Source organism: Puma concolor, chromosome D1 (genome assembly GCF_028749965.1).
Source record: "Puma concolor isolate L17-30 chromosome D1, mPumCon1.1.hap2, whole genome shotgun sequence".
Classification (NCBI taxonomy): Eukaryota; Metazoa; Chordata; class Mammalia; order Carnivora; family Felidae; genus Puma; species Puma concolor.
The window spans coordinates 25,997,059-26,020,479 of NC_141676.1; the positions used below are offsets into that span (position 1 = coordinate 25,997,059).

A 23,421-nucleotide genomic window follows, 5' to 3' on the forward strand; every position below is an offset into this window, starting at 1 on the left:
CTCAGCAGCCCCGGGCAGAAGATGGAAGCCTGACTGTGTCTCAAATCGCTCTGACAAAGGGGGACAGGGGGACTCCACGCCACCGAATACCTGAATTCACGATTTTTTGAGTACCTGCCCCATGAACTTTGCAAGGTGGCAGCTTTCACCAGCAGAAGGACAAGAAACTGGGGCTCTCCTGGGGGCTGGTTAATTTCCTGATCTGTGTCCCCTCCCTCCCTCCTTACAGCCAGGTTGTCACAGTTCTGATTTTCACAGGTCAGGAAAATAAAACCTAAAAAAGTAATTTTTTTTTTTTAAGGGAGATAGGCATGGGCAAAAGACTGAAATGGTTGCCAACTTGTTAAGTTTACCAGCAAGGACATAAACAAACCCGCAATAATCCCTACTCACTACGGTCTTAAGCAAAAACTTTCGCCTCCCAAATGCAGGACAGACCAGTATTGGGGGATTACGTCAGAACTAGAGGGGAACCAGGAGACATTTGGTGTGGTCAGGCTGTGCGGCCCTCACAGCAAAGACCTGACCTTTCTTTTTTTTAATTTTTTTCAACGTTTATTTATTTTTTGGGGGACAGAGAGAGAGCATGAACGGGGAAGGGGCAGAGAGACAGGGAGACACAGCATCGGAAACAGGCTCCAGGCTCTGAGCCATCAGCCCAGAGCCTGACGCGGGGCTCGAACTCACGGACCGCGAGATCGTGACCTGGCTGAAGTCGGACGCTTAACCGACTGCGCCACCCAGGCGCCCCAAGACCTGACCTTTCTATGCACAACATCTGGAGCACGGCAGGTGGTTCACACAGCTTGCTCAGTAACGAATTCTCCCTTTCAACAGGGGAGAAAACGGAGGCCTGAGGATAGGCGATTGGAGACGCGCCCAAAGTCACACAGCTATTTAGGATCTGACTGGCCTAGAATCCAGTTCTCAGTCCCTGAGTCTAGCCTCTTTCAACTATGATGTGCTTCAGGCAGGGTGCTTCACACCCACACCCTGCCAAACCCCACATCAGGGATCACATTCAGGAGAGCTCCTATGAGACTGAAAGTTCCACATGGCCAGAACTTTCCACGCCTTGGAGAGAAATGCTCTGCATCAGGCTTCAGGCCGGGGCTCCCATCTGTCCAGAAAGGGCTCAGGGCTACCCGCTGGTCCTGGAGGATGCCAGTGCTGCAGTGTGGGCCTGCTGTCTACAGCTCCTGGCCCAGACCCTCCCTGGGTAGTGATCCCACAGAAGAGTCAGACAGGAGCTGCAATGACACAGCCTCTCTGTTCAGCCACAACAGCCAGGAAATCGGCTCATCGGACCTGCGGCATCTCTCAGGCTGTGGCAACAGCCCCAGCTATAAACACGAATATCTGGGGTCTCTCTTCCAACATGTCTGCAGGGGGCCAAATAAGCAACAGCTGCTACCTTCACTGCCCCTGCCTGCCTCCAATTCTTGCTCCGGGATCCTGCCAGTGTGTGCCCGTGAAAGCCCAAAGAACCAGAAGCAGGAGCCTTAAGCTCTTCCGGAAAATTACCATCCTCATGACACAGCTCACCGTGAAAAATACAAACTACAGAGAAATGTACATGGTAAATGTAAAAACTGCCCCAAACTGCTGTCGCCCAGGAAAAGCCACAGTGGCCGTTTTGGTAAACAGCGCTCCAAAAAGCAAGGTCTCAGAAACTATTGTGTGCAAATGGTAGCCTTAGGACCTTATTAAAATGCAGCAGGTCTCAAGTGGAGCCTAGGATTCTGCATTCCTAATGCTCCCAGATGACGTCAATGCTGTGGGTCCCAGGCACTTCACTTCCAAGGCCCACTGTTTTGTTCACTGTTGTATCTCCAATGCCCAGAAAAGTGCCTAGCACACAGGTTACTCAATAATTACTAAATGAATACATAGAAATCTGAGCATGCAGTTTTGTTTAAATGCATCCATAAAATACTACGTTATTCTAAACTTGCTTTTGTCACTTACTAATATATTGACATTTTCATGTTGATAACTATAGGTGCACACAATCACTTTTAATGGCTAAAGGTAATTTTACTGCATCTCTGTACCCATAAGTCCCATTGCTGATGGATATTTGGGGTGTTTTCAATAAACAACGCACATACAGACGCATATACTATTTTCCCCACTTGTACAATATCTCCTCAAGGTATAAGCAGTAGGTCAAAGGATATGCATATTTCACATTTGGGCATCCTTTTGATCATCGACGGCCTCCTGGTACTGTCTTCTGGCCACAGATGGCTACAGGAAAAGCCTCCAGCCCAGGATAGGCTGATTCTCCCCGGCTGGCAATGCTATTCCTCGAAGCACACAGGCTGCGAACACCCCACGGTTCCTCTGTGTTTATGTTAAGCGGGCCCTTCACAGCTGCCGGTGCTCCATTATTCTCCATTTATCTCTGTCTCTCCTCATTTTAACATCTGTGTATTTCATTACTTTGCAGAGAAGGGGACATTCCTATCCAGTCAAGGAAACCATGACTCTTCTTTTTATCTTTTAAATTTGCACCGGGTGCAGACCATCAATCTTTGCTGGAATTGGTTTCCCTGGGTTACGCGAATCACGGGCTAATGCAAAGTGTCCCTCCTTTCAGGAGATGCTCCTTGTGCTAACTTTCCTAGGCTGCACTGTCCCCTCTAAGGGCCCGACAAAGGGTAGGTTCTCACTCCAAAGACGGTCCTCCTTGCCAGTCATATCCCATTTCTCCAGAAATTCACATTTCTCCAGAACGTCATGTCCCATAAGGCAGTGTTTAACAAAGAAGGGGGTCAGTGATCCCCCCGCAGAGGGATCCCTGGAGAGGGGTGCTGGTGAAGATGCCGATTCCGGGGCCTCTCTCCTAGGAGGTCTGCATTTGTAGTAAGCACAGAGGATTCCAATGGACACTCTCATGCAAACACCCTACTGGACAGACTCTACCTGTGTCCTATGCCCCGAGAATAAATGACCTCCTCAGTCCTTTCTTCCTGCTGGTTGCCACTGCACAGACCAGCAGCCACTGCAGGAATTCTGGCTATGGGGCCACTGTGGGCCTAGTCCGGCCACCACCCTGGTCAAATCTAGCACCTGCATCCCAGATAGCGTAGTTATCATGCAAAGAGCACCCACAAGAAAACCATGGGCCTCTTTATGATCTTTCTCCATTTCAACAGGCTCTCTCTTCCTCCATGTTCATGTGCAAGACACAAAATAACTCTGCTTTACACGTAAAAGCTGTGGGCTCATATTCCAATGGTTGCTGTCCCGGCAAAAAGGCCGTTTTAGAGCTTTAAAACCCCTGAAGTTCTGTCTACTTTTTAAGGATTTACGCTACCTGTGCATAATACAAAATAGGGATAAAGAGGCAAAAACATGTTTGCTGCTCCCTCTTAGCAAATAAAATATTCCTGAGCATCCTGCTATCCGTCAGGCACTGGGTCAGTTCCGTGGTGATCCAACAGTACTCCCTAACTGGGAGCGGAGGAAGGACACAGACAAGGAAGTGAGCTTCTGCATGCAGTGCCATGAGTGCCCTGATGGGGGAGCTAGAGGTCACCCAATCTCAAAGAGAGGCAGAGGTTGACGTCAGAAAAGGCTGCTCAGAAGAAAGCAGGCCTCAGCAAAGCCACTTCGCACATAGCTGAGGTAGAAATGAATGCAATGTGTAGACAGTCTTAGGCCTTACACACTTATTCACTCACACTAACATTAATTCACAAACTCTGTGTCATACCTGCAAAGAGTGAAGATACACTGGAGACAGCTCTGCCACAGATAAAATTTCAGTGCTGGTGGGACTGTTCCAGGAAGGAGGAACAGCATGTGCAAAGGCCAAGAGGCAGAAACAATGTGGTACTGGGAGAACTGAAAGGGGGTCAATACAAGATTCCTTCTCAGGTCAGGAAAAAGTACCCAGTATGTTTTAACTAAAAAGAATTAAAACCCATGGGGCACCTGGGTGGCTCAGTTGGTTGGATGTCTGATTTCGGCTCAGGTCATGATCTCACCAGTTCGTGAGTTCGAGCCCCGCATCGGGCTCTGGGCTGACAGCTCGGAACCTGGAGCCTGCTTTGGATTCTGTGTCTTCCTCTCTCTCTATGCCCCTCCCTTGCTCTTACTCTCTCTCTCTCTCTCTCAAAAATAAACATTAAAAAATTAAAACAAAAGAGAATTAAAACCCTATTTCTCATAAGAAATGTGCCATGAGCCAGCTGCAATTCAGCTCACGCTAAAAACGTAAGCATTATCTACACCAAAGTACGAATCAGAAAAAAAGTCAGATTATAAAATTCATATAATTTGAATCAACATGCACACCGCCCCCCCCCCACCCAGAGTGAACGCCCACGTGCAGCCATCACTGGCTAAAAATTTTGCAAAAAGTAATGGACCCGAAATTGCTACTATATTCAGTCCCCTGGTTCGCTTTGTAAAATGTCAAACTGTGGTTCCTCTGAAAAGTCAAACATGACTTCATGCTTGGAAGCAAGAAAGCAAAAAGAGCCTTATAAAAAATAACAGGCTTTTTTAAAAACAACATGCCTGGGTTCTCTAAGAAGTCTGGGAGAGGGGAACAAACAGGTGCTTCATGGTGGTCCTGATGCAGAGGACACACTTCCTAGAAAGCCAAATCCATGCCTGGAATTCAAGTCTGCACATCCACTATTACCTGAGCAAAACCAAACCAAAACAAGCAACAACAAAAACAACAACAAAAGGCGTTCTGCCTGTTACAGTAGTTCAATGCAAAAGACCACATGCTCACTGGAACACAAATACAGAAAGAAGGCATCTAGCTGCAACAGCTTCAACAGAAGACTGTCAGAAAATTCTTTCGAATCACCTCTTTCAAGAGAATACAGGAGGTTATGAAGCTTTGGGGCTAAGAGGTCAGAAGGGATTAGGGTTCAGAAGCTTCTGGGCTTCTATCCCCAATTCTGCCACATAATCCCAGAGACCAAGGACAAGTCACTTAACCTCCACTGGCTTCAACGTCCTCATCTGTAAAAGGGGCGTACAGATAGAACAGACCTCATCAGCTGCTGGAAAATAACATGAGATTTTGCATGTAGAAAAAACACTGTAATACTTGACATCTAGTAGGGATCTGATCATGTCTTCTCCTCCCTAACATGGTCCACGGGTCTACAAACTGTTCTTCCTATATATGGATGGCCCGGAGAAAAATGAGGTGGAAACCGATGTTATGTTTAGACTAACGCCTTCCTCTTTCAGTTATTCTTTGCATTAACGTTAATTCTCAGACTCTCTATGCCACACGTTGGACCAAGTGGGGTTGCAAAAAGAATCAAACATTCAAATATAACTTCTGGGAGCAAGGTGCCTCTAGCTAAGGAGCACCTGGAGAAGAAGGGGGAGAAGGAGGAGGAGGAGGAGGAGGAGGAGAAGAAAAAGAAGAAAACAAAGGACAATAAACAGATCGTCGCCATGAGATGTGGTAAGTGCTACATAAGCTGTATAAACATTCGTCTTTCAACAGTAGGGTTAGAGGTCAGCCTGCCAGGGTCCAAACACTGGTTCCACCAGTTACTGGACACATGATTTATGGCAACTTATTTCACCTCTCTGTGCCTCCATTTCCTCATCAGGAAATGGCAACATTAACAGCATCTACCTCGTTGGGTTGCCGCAGGGATTAAAGGACACAACACAATAGTTGCTTCGTCTTTTTCTGGAACACGGTATTAGCTATGACAGTTGATACGGTCTTAGCTATTGTTACATATATTACACCTTAGCCATTATTATTTAACATTACACCACAACAGTATCCTATACAGTGTTAGAGTATCATACAGTATAATTACAGCATTAGCTATTATTACTGTTATTAGTTATGACTATTATTTTCAAGCACTTCCTGTCCCATTCTGCCCCAGGGAACACAGCACAAACGACGGCCATGTCAGTCGTCTAGGAGATGAGTAGGGATGCGTTAGTGGAAGTGGAGAGGGAAGGGCTTCCAGGAAAAATGAGTGACATGAATAAAAGCTGAGTGGTGGCAGGGCTGAGCCCATCCGTACAGAACCTGGGAGAGTGTAGGGCGTGTGGAACATGGATGTGGCAGGAGATGATCTGTGGTAGAGGCAGGAAGCGCCTAGACACCTACCCACCCCGCGAGCCAGCCAGGCAAGTGACTTGTCAGATTTGGGTTTTATGAAGAAAATTTTTACGGACTCACAAGAATATTATGAGGCTCTGGTAAGCACGTAAATATCCTCCTTACTCCCAAAAAGCCCTGAGGGAACTGAACAGCCAAGTCTATAATATTTTGGGGGCTTTCAGGAAAAAGGGCACTATAAACAATAAGGGGATTCTAAGTGCCTGTCCTTGCCCTTTAAAATATTTAAGAAAATTTTTTTTAATGTTCACTTATTTTTGAGTGAGAGAGAGAGAGAGAGAGAGAGAGAGCATGCGCGCGCACATGAGCAGGGGAGGGGCAGAGACAGAGTGGAAGACACAGAATCCGAAGTGGACTCTAGGCTCCAAGCTGTCAGCACAGAGCCCGACGAGGGGCTCGAACTCACAAACCATGAGATCATGCCCAGAGCCGAAGTCAGACGCTTAACCAACTGGGCCACCCAGGTGCCCTGCCCTTTAAAATATTTTTAAGAACGAAAGGGAAAAAGTTAGCAAGTTTGGGATTAAGACATTATCTTATAACCTAAGGGGTTTTTTTTCCAGGTTATTAATTTTAGCTACTTGTAATGCACAAACATATGTGTATGAAGGTATGTGTGTATGTATATATATTGGAATGAAAATTCCAGAGAACCCGTAAGTAGGAAACCAAGACATTCCCATCTGATTTTTCTATAGACAAAGTTTGAGAGGATAAGCTCGAAAAAGATAATAAATAAACGTGGGTCAGATAAGTTAGCTTCCAGAGGCTTTTCACCGCTTGGAGAAAAAACTTCCTGACAGTGGATCAGAGTCCCCGGGATGAAAACCAGATGTGGGAACAGACATGCTAGAACTGACTAGTTTCCAGTTTATAAAGGATACTTTGATAAAGGCATCATCCAAGGAAAGGTGATATCCAAGGGCCAACTCCTAAGAAATGGGGGAGGGGGTGAGTGATAAAGAAAAAAAAATGTGGGGGGAAAGGGGGATGATGCGAGAATCGAAGTTTAAAGGCTTGAACAGAAACAAAGGAGAATCCATTGTAGATCACCTTCCATCTTGCTGGGCATGAGGGACATCACCTTTGCCCAAAGAGGCAGGTTTTACTCTTCAGGGCCTCTACCTGCTTCCACCCTTTGGGACCTCGGCAAACGATGAGGTTTTTCTTCCAAAAAAACACCTTCATTTCTGTGCAAGTTCTTTACCTTCAGCCTTGTGAAAAGGAAGCTCATTTCTGATCAGCCTCCTAGAAGTGTCTCTGACAGCCCCCCTTACCCGCCCCTCCCCACACATCCACAGGGACAGAAGGACCCTGGGACTCAGACGCTGCCTCCTTAACGGTGCAACGCTGGCCAAAAGAGCCAGAGAAAGGCCTATGAAGGAGGATTACACTGTCGTCAGATCCACAGGACAGCAGGACGTGCCTTCACAGACATGAGGCATAATCCTTTGCTGGCTGCTGCCAACAGAGTGAGACAGGGGAGGCGGCTCTGAAAAGCCGAGCAGGAGGACATTCAGTCTGTCACAAGGTAGCCTGAAAACAATGGCTTAACGCACCACAAATCTGGCTCCAGGAACGGTTTCCACCAAGGGATCTGGAGGTTTCTATGATGCCTTCAACACCAGTCACAGGAATCACATAATCCCATGGAGAGCATCTCTCAGTAGCTATGGGCTGGCTTTAAAAACAAAACACCGACCCTCAGCTTCTAACTTATCCAATAAGAGCTGTGACTCAATCTTGAATGCACATCACAATAACTCAGGAAGCTTTAAAAAAAACGAAACAAAACAAAGCAAAGCAATCCCAAGTCAATGGAGCTAGAGTGACTATACTAACGTCAAACAAAATAGAAGTGGTGATAAAAATATGTTCCTAGAGACAAAGAAATGGTCAATCCATCAGGAAGACATAATACATACACTTAAAAACGGAGTCCCAAAATACATGGGACTGACAAGGGAGAAAGAAATATTTAAACAGTAAGAGCTGGAGACTTCAATGCCTGCTTTCAATAATGGGTAGAATAATTAGGCTGAAGATCAGCAAGAAAACAGATGAGCAGAAAGGAACAACACAGTAAACCAACCACATCTAACAGACATCCATCGAAATCACAAGCAAAGCAGTAGGACACACATTCTTCTCAGGCAGTAATGGAACATTCTCCAGGGTATTCCAAATATTAGCCCATAAAATAACCTCAATATATGGGGCTCCTGGGGGGCTCAGTCAGTTAAGCATCTGATGTCAGCTCAGGTCATGATCTCACAGTTTGTGGTTCAAGCCCCGCACCAGACTCCATGCTAAGAGCTCAGAGCCTGAAGCCTGCTTCAGATTCTGTCTCTGTCTCTCTCTGCCCCTTCCCTACTCACATGCTGTCTCTCTCTCTCTCTCTCTCTCTCTTTCTCTCAAAAATAAATATTTAAAAAAACATCAATACATTTAAAAGAAATAATACAATGTATGTTCTCCAGTCACAATGAAATAAAATTAGACATCAATAACAGAAGGAAATCTGGGAAATTCACAACTATGTGGAAAAGTGTCAATATTACCAATACCAGAATAAACACAACTATGAAGAAATTACCAACAAGTTACCAATGAGTCGAAGAAGAAAATACAAAATTAGAAAAACAATTCGGGATGAATGAAAACAAAAACAACATGCCAAAATTCATGAGATGCAGCTAAAGCAGTATTGAGAATGAAATGTATAGCTGTAAGTGTATTTTTTTAAATCTCAAATCCACAAACAACTCTTAGAACTAACAAACAACTTCAGCAAGGGTGTAGAACACAAGATGAAAATATCAAAATAAATTGAACTTCTATATACCAGCAATCAAATATCCTAACATGAAATTAATAAAACAATTTCATTTATAATAGCATTGAGACAAATAAAACAAATAAAATACTTAGGAATACATTTAACCAGAGGTCTTGTGACCTGTACACTGAAACCTACAAAATACTGTTCAAAGAAATTTAAGAACTAAATAAACAGAAAAGACATCCCATGTTCATGGATTAGAAGACTAAGTATTGGTAAGATACCAATACTCTCCAAATTGATCTACAGAGTTAAATGCTTATGGATCAACAGAATAAAATTGAGAGTCTAGAAACAACCCATCACTTTCAGTCAATGGATTTTTGACAAGGTGTCAAGAAAATTCATTAAGGGAAAAGACAGTCTTTTCAACAAACAGCTGGGACAACTGGATACCCACATGCAAAATAATGAAGTTATTCATTCCATATAATGGAATGTTATTTGTTCAATAAAAAGATGAAGTACTGATGCATGATCCAAAACAGATGAAACCTGAAAACATCATGCTAAGTGAAAGGGCTACGCATAAAGGCCACATCTAATACAGAAATCCATAGAGACAAAAAAACAAAAATAGATTAGTGGCTCCCAGGGATTGGGGGAGGGAGGAAGGGAGAAGAAGGGGGTTTCTTTTGGGGGTGATAAAGGTGTTCTAAAATTAGGTAGCAGCAAGAATTGCACAACTCCCTGAATATAACTAAATAAGGAAACAAAACTTTCTAAGAATTTCTGAGATCCAGGAGGGTTGGTGACATCAGAAATGAAAGAGTTGCTCTTTTCCAGGAAGGAAATTGCCTGAATTCCTCCCTCGTTCTTCTGGTTTGCTCCCCAGGGAACATTTGGCAATACTGGAGGGGGGAGGATGGGGCATCTGGCTGGTTCAGTAGGTACAGAATGCAACTCCTAATCTCGGCGCTGTGAGTTTGAGCCCCATGCTGGATGTGAAGATTACTTAAAAATAAAATCTTTTAAAAAACATTGGTGGCAGGAGGGGAGGAGTGCGTGCTACTGGCATCCAGTGGGTAGACCAGGGATGCTGCCAAAAGTCTCATAATGCACAGGGAGCTCCCCTCCATCAAATAAAGAATTATCTGGCCCCAAAATGTCAACATTTCAAGAGTGAAGAACGCTACACCAGGAAAAGGTCAATACTCTTGAACTTCAGCCTTTTCTGACTTAAAGAAAGACCTAACTCTCTACTAATGGTTAAAAAACAAACAAACAAAGGGTTAGGAATCAAATGGAACTTGGATTCAAATCCCGATCCCACGCCTTCCCAGAACTGAGACCTTGGGCAAATTACCTACCTGCCCTGGGCTTTTACTCTCTCATCTGTAAAATGGGATGATGAAATCAACCTTACAAAGTAGGTAAGGATTAAATGAGAAGACAGAAGATGCCTGGTATCAGAAAGGCTAAGAGCTTTTATTACTGTAATTATTATTTTTTGTTAAGCCCCAAAGTGGCTTAGTACCAGGAAATGGGTGACTGGGTCATCTTAAAATAGGACTATTTTCTCCGGCAACAATTAGTATGTAAACTAGGACATTTTACGAGCTAATAAGCAACTGAAACATAACAGCTGACATTCCTCACCAGTATATTATGCTCCAGCCAAAGAGGGACTGGCCAAGTACCCTGTTGCCATAGTAATAAAAAGTTTCTGTGAGTCTGACTCATTTTCTTTCCAGTAAATGCTTTCTGTATGTCAGGCTACACTTCATGTACAAGTTCAATGCACAGGGGCGGAGTCTTTTCCATCTACTACACCTAATATCTTTCTGCTGCTCAAAAACCAATTTACTGTCATGGAAATAGCGCCAAAGACAGGACAAGATGACAGGCTGTCATTTGCTATGGGTCTCTGTAATGGAGCTCACCAGTTAGCAGTGGATAGGAATGGCTCATTAAGACATATTAAACCACCCAGGCCTTCCAACACCTCCACTAGACCAGGTGGTAGTTTGAGAGCGCCTCCTCCTCACCATAAATGAGGGAAAAAAGATAAAGTAATTAACACTTACTAAATTCTTGCTGTGTGTCCTGAGCCACTTTGGTGGACTTTATCCAATTTACATTCCACAAAAAAACTGAGAACATTGGTTACTAACACTGCATAGAGAATGCTGACAATCAGAGAGATTAATGTTTCCAGGGACACACTTTCCATATATATTTATCTTTGCTCCATCTCAACTCATAAATCGTTTGAGTTGCCATAGGAAAAAAAATCGGTAAAAAAACAAGGAAAACAGGATGTTATAGGCAAAAGCAAAAGAAAAGAAGGTAGTAGACAAGATGCACTCCATACAGTATTACAGGATTACTATCATCAGGGCTGTGAGTTTCCTAGTGGCCAAAGCAACAAAGGAAACATGATAAGGAGTCAGAGTAAAGCGTACCAACACTAAGACCTAACCATTTAAGAGAAAAGATATTTTTGGTACTCTCTCCTCATAACCCAGATGTAAGTGAATACATCACAAAATGTTGAGGCAGTCACAAAATTTGAACCCAGAGCAGACAAAATCCCAGTTCTGAAAAGGCTGCCTAATATCTAAGCATTCGGTGAAGGATGGGTGTGAATGTGCCGCCATTTGTATTCCACATTCATGTCCTCAACAGTGTGGCTGACTGATGGAATGATTAAGATTCTGCTGTCATGATGGGCATTGAGGAGGGCACTTGGGATGAGCACTGGGCGTTGTATGTGAGCGATGAATCATGGGAATCTAGCCCTGAAGCCAAGAGGACGCTGCATACACTGTATGTTACTTACCTTGGCAATAAATTTTATATATATATATAAATATATATATAATATATATATGTTATATATAATACATATAAATTTATATATATAATAATATATAAATATATATAAATAATATATAATATATAATTATATATAATATATAAATATATAATATATAAATATTATAATACATAATGTATAATATATATATACAAATAATAATTTATATATGTTTATATATATTATATATATATATATATATATATATATATAATATATATAAAGATTCTGCAGTCAGACTGCTTATGCTCAAATCCCAGCTCTGTCCCTATCTAGTGATACAATTTTTAACTTTCGGTGCCTCAGTTTCCTCATCTGTAAAGTGGAGATAACCATCATAGTACCCAATCTCATACAGCAATTGTGGGCATTAAATGTAAATCATTTTGAGCACTTCTTAGGCTCTACTGCACCAATGTAAGCTATTAATAGCACCCCTACTCCCACCACACTTTATTCGTAACTGATCACATGCCAGCACTGTTCTCGGCAGTAGAGGACACAGCCCTATCCCAGGCAGGGGAGGTCTTGCCCTCATGGAGCTCCAACAAACACACAGACAAAATCGGACAGTGCTAAGTGCTCCACGGAGATGGAAGATGTGATCGTGGGTGCGTGGTTGGTATGGATAATCAGGAAGGGAATTTCAGAGGCCAAAGCAGTTACGATGAGAACTAAATGACAAGCAGCAGCCAGCCAAGCAGGGATGAGAGGGGAGAGCAGCCCAGGCAGAGAGCCCATCACAAAAACACACCAGTGACAAAGACTGGAAAGGCCCGGGAACAGGAGGGGCAGCCAGGCAAGGCTGGAGCAGGCTGCCCCCGGGGCGAGGCAGGGAAAGCAGGAGCCAGGTCCAGGAGGGATTCCTCAGGCAAGGAGTCTGGGTTTGATTCCAAGTGAAAGTGATGGGAAGTGTTACAGGGGAGTGATTTTATTTACTTTTCTAAAAGATCTTGGGCTGCCCTTGGGAGAGTGAGATGAAGCAAATGAAGCAGGAAGTCATTCCAGGAGGGGACAACAGTGCCTGGAGGTGTGTGGGAGTAGTGAAGACAGAGAGCTGTGCACAGACTTGACTCAGAACCTTCTAGATCAGGGTGTCTCAACTGCAACACTGTTGACATTTGGGGCTGGAAAAGTCCTTGGCGTGGGGGACTGTCCCACGCACGGCAGGATGTTTCACAGCATCCCTGGCTTCCACCACTAGATGCCAGCAGCATCCCCAGTTCTGACAACCAAGAATGTCTCCAGACATGGCCCAATAACTAACCCTGGGAACCCAAATCACCCCTGGCTGAGAACTACTGCTTTAGAGGCAGAGCTGACTGGCTTTTGCTAATAGGCGGGATCAGAGAGAAAGGGCAGTCAGCAAAAGAGAGGCCTCAAGGATGATTCCCATGTTTTTGTCCATAACAAGGTAAGATCACCTCAAACATTCAGCTTGCTTGCTTTGTCTGCCACTGAACTTGCTCCTGATCTTCAATGTCACTCATTCATTCATTCAAATGGTCCACAGAGGGGCATCTGGGTGGCTCAGTCAGTTGAGCATCCGACTTCGGTTCAGGTCCTGATCTTCGTGGTTCCTGAATGAGCCCTGCATCGGGCTGTGCTAATAGCCCAGAGCCTGAAGCCTGCTTCAGATTCTATCTCCCTCTCCTTCTTCCCTTCCCCTGCTCACACTTGGTCTCTCTCAAAAATAAACATTAAAAACAAAACAAAACAAGACAAAAAACAGTCCACAGAGTCAGCCATACCTCATCCCAGGGAGGCCTGGCTTACAGACTTAAAGAGCTTACAGTCTAACAGGGACATAGACATACAAGCAAGTGAAGTTGGTACAGGACACATGGGTTAGAAGAACCCGTGAGACTAAGCAGAAGCACAAAGGAGAACATGGCCCTTTACTCCTGGGGGAGGCAGGGGAGGCACCATGGAGGCTGAAGGCTGTGCTGGAGGACAGAAGCCCAGAGGGAAAAAGGGCATGTGCAAAGGCCCAGAGGAATGAGCCTGAATGGCTAGGGAGGCACGCAAGGTGGGGCAGGAGCTGCAGCCAGTGAGACAGGCAGAGCCAGCCAGGAGGTCTCTGTGGGACTTCGGAGCCCCCTTTACTCCATGGGGGACCTGGGAGCCCCTGGAAGTCTACTGTTATCCATATTCCTCACATTTAAAGATTTAAAAAACAAACAAACCTCGAAGTGGGTTATCTACTGAGTGCTCACATTATACCAACTCCAGTGCAGGGAACTCTACATAGACGAGGTGCCTCATCCCCTTCTCCACATGAGAAAACGGCAGCCTCAGGAAGTTCAATGACTCGGTCAAGACTTCCCAGCTGCCAAGTGGCAGGGCCAGGATCCGAGCCCAGGCTGGCTGGCTTCAGAGTCCTCTGCCTCCTGCTTTAAGCAAGGTAGTAGTAATATGATTTGGTCTGTGGTTTAGGAAGATGATTCAGGAAATAAATATTTGGGCATCACCAGTTTATGGGAGGGGAGGAGATCTCCAAGGTGGGGAGTGGGCGGAGTATTAGACGAGAAGGAAGGAATCTATTTCTGGTAAATAATGATGCAGGAAGCAGACCAAGAGGGCCTCCCTGCCAGAGAGAAGGGCAGCCTGGAAATAGGGGATGGAATCCCAGTGAACAAAAGATGGAAGTGAAGGATGTGGTCCGCAGTGTCCAACACAGCTTGGGGGCCAGGTAAGGTCGGATCTCGACACTGGATCTGACAACCAGGAGTTTCCTGTGATCCTCCCCAGAGCAAATTCATGACTGTGGTGCATGTGAAAGCCATACTACAGAGGGCTGTGTCACAAACTAGGCACAACAAAGGACAAGGACAGGGCAGGGGCCTGTAGGACTCTGGCCTGAGGAAGAATTTGGGGCCAGGGAAAGACTGACGATAAAGAGGTGAGTTCCCAAACTGGAATGCAGGTCAGACTCACCTGGGGAAACAGCACGCAGAGAATTCTGGCCCCACTCTAGGCCCATGAGCCATTCTTTCCCAGGATGACCTCAATCTGCGGAGGACTCGGACAACCACAGTGGCTTAGGAGCCACTGGACTGGGCAGTGTTTCTTATAGTGTGCTCCCAGAAACACTTCAGCTCCAGGGTCCCCTCCTTACTCTGGTGACTGAGATTCCCAGGAAGGTCCTGGGAAGTTGTTTACTGAGGCCTCCGGGGCATTCTGATGCAGCCTGGAAACCATGGCCTCTAGACCTTCTCTGCTCAAAGTGTAGACCTCAGATCTGCAGCATCGGTAACCCCCTGGGAGCCACGCCCCTGACTCACTCAATTAAAATCTGTAGTTTACCAAGATCCCATGCCTTTATGATATACACAGTGTTTGCAAAGTTCTAGACTAGAATGGAAGGAGGGTCCTGGGGTAGAGGGGAGAGGTACTCAGGTGCCCTCCTGCCAGACATCTTTAGTGCAGATTGCCCTGAGATTTTCCTGCTGCCAATTTTTATGAAAGATAGCAAAGCATCACTGAAATGAACCCTCATACAGGTTTTAACGCTTCAGGCCCCTGCTGGGCCCTCTGGGCAGAGGAGCAAAGTCAGGCATGACTTCAGACATTTCAAATGCAATCCTTACTTGCATGGGAATGGGACAGGCAGGACATTTAACATGCACTCCCTTTACAAGGGAGGCAGGAAAGCTGCATCTGAGCCCTAGAAACCTTTTGGTACAGATCCGCCATGGCACACACTTACCTGCAGGGGGCAGCAGAGCAGAGAGGTCAAGCCGCTCCCTCAAGCCTGCATGTCTGCTTTCCTAACGTGACTCGTGACTCCCAAACTGCTTCAGCCAATGACCTAACTTCTCCAAACCGCAATTCATCAGTAAAATGGGAGTACTGGTAGGACTTACCTCATGGGACAGTTGTGATGACTAAAGGAGATCATCCATGCAGAGCACTGGGTATAGTGCCTGGTCTGCAGGTAAAAGTTTTATAGTCTGACCCAGAGCCTGTTCACTAACTTGCTCACTGAGGGTCGCCAGCATTCTGCATAAGCCTCAAGAACCTAAATCCATTCCTACGTGTGTATGCCCACGTGCCAGAAAACCATTCTGTATTTTCACAGAGGGAAGGACATTCTATTTTAAATCACAGGCATCTGTAGTTGTAACGGGGGTTGGAGAAGATCAAGTCCCCTTATAGATGAGAGAACTAAGGCCCAGAAAAGGCAGAGTGCATACCCATGGCAATAGTTAGTTCTCTGAACCAGAGTATGCTGTGCTGGCCAGGAAGACTGCAGACTATGTCCTTCCGGTGTTTTGGCTCCCCCTCTGAGCACAGGTACCAAGGCTGTGTAGGAAGTGCTGAGCAGGGGAGGCCTGAATGTGCTCCCTGCCACCCTCTCCAGGGCTGTGCTAAGCATAGTGAGTGTCCCTACAAGCCTGGAATTAAATGGAGAAGCTGCTGAAGCTGCTGGGTGCCCTGTGTTCCTGAACACAAAAGCCCTTCATTAGCCCCTGCCTCTCGTCTTTAAATCCAAGCAAAATATCAGGATGCAATGACTGAGCTGATAATAATAGGTATCTAGGCAAAGGCTTAGAAAGAGAAAGGCAAGGCTCTCCCAGAGGTCACACCCCTTGGGGCCCAAAGGAAAAGGAAAGAGCCGGGAGGAATATTTACCCTCAGAAGAATGATTAACAAGGAGGAATTAGGATAGGTGAGGCAGAGAAGGAGGACAGGAGGTCAGGCTGTTAAAGCAAATCAGTCAGATGACCCCTTTAGAAGTCCTGAGGGAGAAACTGTGTGTGTGTGTGTGTGTGTGTGTGTGTGTGTGTGTGTTACAGGTGGGAGGAATCCTATTCCTACTTAGCAATCCCATCTGGCTCCCCATGAATAGAAAACCAGCTCTCACAAGAGCAGTAGTACTAGAGGGATACAAGAAGGAAAGCCAAGATTTGCTCCCAAAAGTCCTTGCGAACAGTCACCGTTCTCTCATTGGATGCTTTCATTTGTTCATTCAACAAATGTGTACTGAGCATCTTCTAAGTGCCAGAAGCTGACACTGTTTGGTGTGGGGATGACAGTGAACAAGAATTATGTGGGGCTTTTCCTGGTTGTCCTGAAGCTTCTAATATTACCTGGAAGATTTTACCTACCACTCCTTACTGCATCTGCTTGTTTACAAGCCAAAGGTAGAGGAGGGCTATGGAAGCAGGGACAAGGTGGGTATAATGAAAAGGAAGGTCAGGAAGGCTTCTGGGCAGGGATGCGGTTATAGAATAAGAAGTTTCTGTCTTCATCCATCCATCCATCCATCAATTCACCCACTGATCCATCCATCCATCCATCTATCCATCCACTCGCCCACCCATCTATCATTTCATCCACTGAGCCATCCATCAATTCATCTATCCATCAATCTACCCATCAATCCATCCACTAATCCATCCATCCATCCATCCATCCATCCATCCATCCATCCATCCATCTTCCTTCTTTTTGAGCAGCAGTCTCTGCTAAGGTTTTCTAGTTCTGTACTCCCATCAGCAGGGAAGTCAAAGAACTGGGTGATGTCAATCCTGTAAAATAACCCTATCTCTGGGATGTCAGCGAGCAGGTTCCTACTTGGAAGGAAAAGAGAGCTCAATAAAGTAAAATCACATGCCCTAAGTTTCATGCAGAGTCAAGAACAAAAATAGAGTCTGCACCCCTACCCTGCTCAGCTGTGGCATACCAGCCTATCCTAAAATTCCCCCATAGGGGCACTGTTTTGTTTCCTCAGTTGTTTGTTTTGTTTTGATTTTACTCATGTCCTCTGCAGTCACGCACAGGGTAAATATGAAACCACTCCTATGTAATTTTCCTAAAGGCCAGCCTCACATATAAGACTCTAAGGAGGACTGCTGATCAGTGGGAGAAAGAGCCTGGCAGAATTAGCAAATTAAGTGATGAAACAAATCTGCCTTTGTACTCCTACGGTCTGGAATGAAAAACAAAATATTTCTGAAATGCAGAACACAGGGGGAAACCTGGCATGGGAACCAGAACGTTAAATAGAAGCACAGGGGAAGTGTGTTTCACATATGTATTGTTTTCATAGTCGTTCACACTTGCCAAGATTTGGTTTGCATCAGAGCGTGATTACACAATCCACGGTTCATGTTTCTTTGGAAATACGCCCTGCAGCGCAAAGGAAAGAGTGGGACGTGATGGATGCTCTAGCAATCATGTCCATGGCCTCGTCTGTGAGGATGGCTGACGGCTAGTACCAGGGTGGCTGCGTTAAAACGGGTCTTTAAAAAGAGACTCCCGGGTGGCAAAAAGAGGATCCCAAGCAGACGCTCGCCAGTCGATTGTGATTATTAGAGCAGTCAGGTCACCGACACCCACCATTCACAGTATGGAAACACTGTGCTTATAGCCTCATATTCATTACCCAGTCACGCAGCCAGCAATTAGGGAAGCTAGAACTTGATATCACCCGAAGCCTGAACGGTTCTAAAAACAGGGAACTCGTTAGTACCTAAGGCACCCCAATGTGACCATTAAAGACTTCCAAAAAGCAGATTGGGGCCCATCACACAGAACAAATTCCCGAGGCTCCCGTGCTGTGGTAGTTGGAAGCGAGCTCTGTCCTGGAAAAGGACAGTCGTGGGGCCGTCTTTGCAGCTGCAGGTGCCAAGAAGAGAGCAAAGGGGGAACAGGGGCTTGTTAGGGAGCTGGCCCAGTGGGATTCAACTCTTTTTGTCTGTTTACTGCAGGACCCTCTGTGGGAAAAACAAAATCTTATGCAAACCCACCAGGTATTAAAAGAGAAAACTGTAGCTGCTTCCCTTTCAGACAGAAGAGCCCAAGTCCAAAGCCCCCCAGGCTCTTCGGCCCTCCTGCCTGTCACTGTGGCACTAAACCGTGGCACTCCAAGAAGCAAAGTGTGAAACGCTAACAGGACTCTCACCCCTCGCAACAGACATGAAAAGCCAGGCCCCAAACCAGACTACAGCTGGCTCCCTATCAATTCCTTCTGGTCTTTACAGCAGATAGTCTAGACCTTTCACACATTAGCTCCTACATTAGCTCCTACAGTTGAGGCAGTCTTACTCTTTATGCCTCATTTCCAATCACCCTACAGCTACCTGATGCATGTACATAAAGATGGTGATGTTATTATTATTAATAACAGCTGAGGGGCGCCTGGGTGGCTCAGTCGGTTGAGCATCTGACTTTTGATTTTAGCCCAGGTCATGATCCCAGGGTCACGGGATCAAGCCCCACATTAGGCTCCACGCTGACGGAAGAGCCTTCTTAGGATTCTCTCTCTCTCTCTCTCTCTCTCTCTCTCTCTCTCTCTCTCTCTCTCTCCTCTCTGTCTCTCTGTCTCTCTGCCCCTCTCACACACTCTGTCTCCAAAATAAAAAAACAGGGGCGCCTGGGTGGCTCAGTCAGTTAAGCATCTGACTCTTGATTTCAGCTCAGGTCATGATCTCGTGGCCGTGAGATCAAGCCCTGTGTAGGGCTCTGCACAGAGTGCGGAGCCTGCTCAGGGATTCTCTCTCTCCCTCTCTCCCCGCCGCTCCCCTGCTCACGTGCACTCACACTCTCTCATTCTCTCTCTCTCAAATAAATAAACATTAAAAAACCTTAAAATAATAATAATAATAATTCTTCTCAAGAGCTTAGTAATTGTTAAGCATTGCCTAAACACTGCACAGCTATAAATGTATTTAAACTCAGTGAGGCATCTGATTATCCCTTCTATTTGTTCCCCATGTTACAGATGAGGAAAGTGAGGCACAGAGAGAGTCAGTAACTTGCCCAGTGTGCAGAGGAAGCAGGACACACCCAGACAGGCTCGTGCCAGGCTTATGCACTCTGAAGCACTCCACACACTGCCTCCCGTGCAAAACTTGTAAGAAGTTATCAGGAAGGAACAGTAGCCCGTTATCCCACTTCCCAGAGATACCCACTGTTAACGGGGATTTAATCTTGTTGGGAGTTACTTGCTGAGATTTACAAAGGCCAGGCACCTCTTGCTGACAATTTCACTTCCGGCGGAGATAAAGTCATTTTCTTCCGTGGGCAGTGCAGGGACAGCACTCGCGATCCGTTGGCTTTCTTTAGGAGACAGTATGCATGAATGCACCTTAAAGCAAAATGCTAACCCTCAGCACGTGGCCATCGCATCAGTTAGTGCCCTGTGTTCAGAATGTTTTGCTTTGGAGGCCCACACACTAGCTGAGATGCTTCCTACCTGCCCGGGCTTCTCAGAAGGGATGCTCTCTTGGGTATCCTTCCTTCCCTGATATGAAAAGGGGCTGACAACGTAAAAGCTTTGCGCTAACTTCCTCCTTCACGGAGACTGTTAGTCTAACCATAGGACAAGTGAGTCTCATAGCGCGGTGGGAGCAAGTCTCACCTGGGCTGCCGGTTGAGACGCAGAACCTCGGGTCTCCTTCTCGGACACTCTGCTTCAGCAGGTTTTGAGTTGCCCCCAAATCTACATTAACAGATGAGTCAGGTGACCCACCGAGCCCGCTTCTGGAAACACTGGTTGGGGACTGTCCCTCAGAGCCCAAGAGCCCCAGGTGGCGACAGCTTCGAGGTTCATTCAGTTGTTGTTCAGGAGAAAAGTCAAGGAAACTTAGTGGTTGAGGTTTGGGTTTTTCATTTTTTGATTCTGTCAATATTATCCGGAGCAGCTGCATCCTGAGCCATCGAGACAACACCACGGCACTCTTTTATTCATTCAGAAAATGTACCAGTCGTGTCATTTTGAGAAGTCTGGCGACTGTCAGATGCCAGCAGGCAAGCATTTAAGCCTGTCTGACCATGATTTTTGAACAGGACGATTTAAAGTATAGGATAATGATGAGAACTGAAACAGACATTTATTGAATGTTTACTGCATGACAGGTACTGTTCTAGGAGCTTGACAGAAAGCCGCTTAATTTTCACAACCCGATGGAACACGACTATTGTGATCCCATTCGACAGACATGGCAAAGACGTACAGAGAGGTTAGGTGACTTGCCCAGGGCTGCACAGCTGGGAAGTGGTAGGGCAGGATCTGACCCACTCATCGGCCTCTTGACCACAAGGCACACAGTTAACGTCTTTTGTTGGTTTACAAGGCCCCATATGACTGGTTCCCCATCACGTACTTTTGTAAACACCCCCCGAAAAATCTCTCCTCCTCCCCACGAGCCACAGGAATTACTACAGGCATGCCGAAATAGACACCACCCTCTCTCTTACCCTCAGGGGCTGTGTGTAGGTTTCCTCTTTCCGTTGGAGTTCTTCAACCTCTTACTGGGTCATTCGCTCACCTTCGCTCTTCCAGCCTCAGCTTAGACAGTGGCCTTCTCCCAGAACATGCCCTGGATGCCCCAGGGGAGATTAGTGTCCCTTCTGTGGGATCCGAGAGCACCCGGGACGTGGCCCTGCCCTGCATGGATCACATACCACTGCCACTGCCTGTTCGTGGATTCATCTTCTCACCTGACTGAGGGCTCTCACAGCACAGGGATTTCCTCATGTGTTGTTCTCCCCCAGTGCCAACAAGGGTCAAGTGCAGAGAAAGTGCTCTGTAAATGTCCGTTAAGAGAATTCACGAATGTATAACCTGGCTCAGCAGTGGCTGTGACAATGAAGAAAATGTACCCCCCAGATCTCTGAGAACAGGAAGCATGACTGATAGTCCCAGCAGAGGACCTCTGGACCCACTACCACATCTGGGCTAAAGCCACACCTCCCATGAGCTGCTCTTAGCCCCTGACCAGGCATGGCAGGTGTGCTAAGACAGGCCCATCCCTGAAAGAGCCGGGACTCCTCCAATAGGTGCCTGCGGCTCTAGGACATCCCATGGGCCTGGCAGAACCTTCCGTGGGCCGAGCCAGCAGTGTGAGGCTCCTCCTGCCCTCCTCTTCCTCCCCCTGCCCTCTCTCCTTCCTCCGGTGCCAAACCTCCGGCAGGGCTCTCCCTGCCTACTCCCCCTCCCACCCCCAGTGAAGCTCCTGAGTGCCCGATCCCATCCTGGTGCCTGTGTCTCAGCAGACCTAAATAATATAGTTGTAACTGCTACGCCACAGCCTGTCCCCAAAGTCAGGGCGGCCAGACAGGTTCTTCCCCAAGTCACCACGAGGGCCAATATCCCAGCACGCCGCGAAAAGGCTAACTGGGGAAAGAGTGGGGGGCCTCACCTGCATTTCCAGCTCAGGACAAACTCAGAGGAGGTCCTGAGTGACGGCAGGAACGGGGAAGGGACTGGGCGTAATGGCCAGGCCTTGGGTCACGGCATCAGGCACCGTCGCCGCTGTGCCCCAGAAACCCACCCCAACTGGGGGCGGCAGGTGACGCAGTCTCCCTCGCCCCTTCCAGGCATCAGGCCGGCCAGCTTCCTCCGTCCCGGGGAGCCGGGAACAATCCTGGTTTGGCTTTGAATGTCAGACAGCAAGTGGCTGAGACCCGCCACGTTCTGCATCAGCGCATCTGCTCCCCATCAGGCAACGGAGCTTCACTCCACTGCCCACCAGCTGCCCGCCTGCGGCCTGGCCACTGGGAGCCGTGAGCATCTGGGAGGTGGGAGGACATCAATAGGCAGGCTGTGCCGGGGGCACAACAGGAAACGGCCCAGGGACACGCAGCACGGCAAGGGTGAGGGCTCCAGCAGGCTCCTGCCACAGCGCCCCCTCTCGGCCAAAATGCCCAAAGTGGCCAAGAGAAAAAAAAATACACCACGCTGGGTGATAACCACAAAATCACCAGGTAGCGCGGCTGCCCTCCCTGAAGCACCTCCTCTTAGCTCGGGAGGTGAGTCAAAATCACCAGCTTGTTGCCAGATTCCAAAAGAATGCGAGCAGGGAATGATCCTGTACACCCGACAAGAGACAACAGGAGCCAAGATGGTCTTTGGGGCCCTGCATATTTCCATCCTATCAAGAATCGGAGACACGGATTACCTACCTGCCTCCACACCCTCACCACCGCCCCCCCCCGCCCCACAACGAAGGGCACTGATGACAGAAATAAACAACTCGGGCACCTGCAAACCGATGCCTTTCCAAAAGACTCAGAGACTATGTTCTCATTTGGAACGAACCTGATGTTCTTCCAGGTGGCAGAACATGACATACACGCATGCAAGTGATGTCGGTCCCTTCTCTTCATCCACGGACGCCAGCAAACCTTCTAGACCTAAGTCACTCCTTCATTCTTACATTTTATGGGACTCCCTTTGCAGGCATCTTAGCAAAGGACGTGATGTTAACAATGTCAAAAGCCAAAAGCTCCTGAAACCGCTTAAGAGGGGGACACAGTTAGCTCTTGACCTCAAAGCCTCTCTCCCCGCTCCCCCCCCCCCCCCATCTTCTCCCACTCTAAACCATCAGAAACTATTCTTCTCAAGCGTTACAAGCAAAAGAATATCTCTGGTCGCGTGTCTGAATGATACGAATGCACCACATCCTCGTCTTTTAATTATTACTTTCTCATCTGTCCCTGAATTTTTTAAAAAGCCATTAGGCAACTGCAAACTAGCCGTGTCACAGATGAAAGCACAAGTCTGCATTAAAAAAATAAAAATAAAAAGACTGCACAGCCACAGCCTAACTTGGATCAGCAAAATTTGTCTAGACGTGCCAGGAAAAAAAAAAAATTTTTTTTGATGTTCTGTGATTTTGC

At 46.7% G+C, this 23,421-nt stretch overlaps 1 protein-coding gene across 4 annotated transcripts in view; it reads right to left on the reverse strand.

Moving 5' to 3' along the window:
* LDLRAD3 (low density lipoprotein receptor class A domain containing 3) overlaps positions 1-23,421 on the reverse strand; it is a 242,038-nt gene that overhangs the window by 135,114 nt on the left and 83,503 nt on the right. Inside the window, exon 1 of one of the 4 annotated variants that reach the window (XM_086677674.1) lies at positions 14,728-15,253. The exons of the other annotated variants lie outside the window; for them this stretch is intronic. Coding sequence (XP_086533800.1) covers positions 14,728-14,773 — 46 coding nt within the window. The 5' untranslated portion in view covers positions 14,774-15,253. Of the gene's footprint in view, positions 1-14,727; positions 15,254-23,421 lie in introns of those variants that run through there. 4 annotated transcript variants of the gene reach the window in all.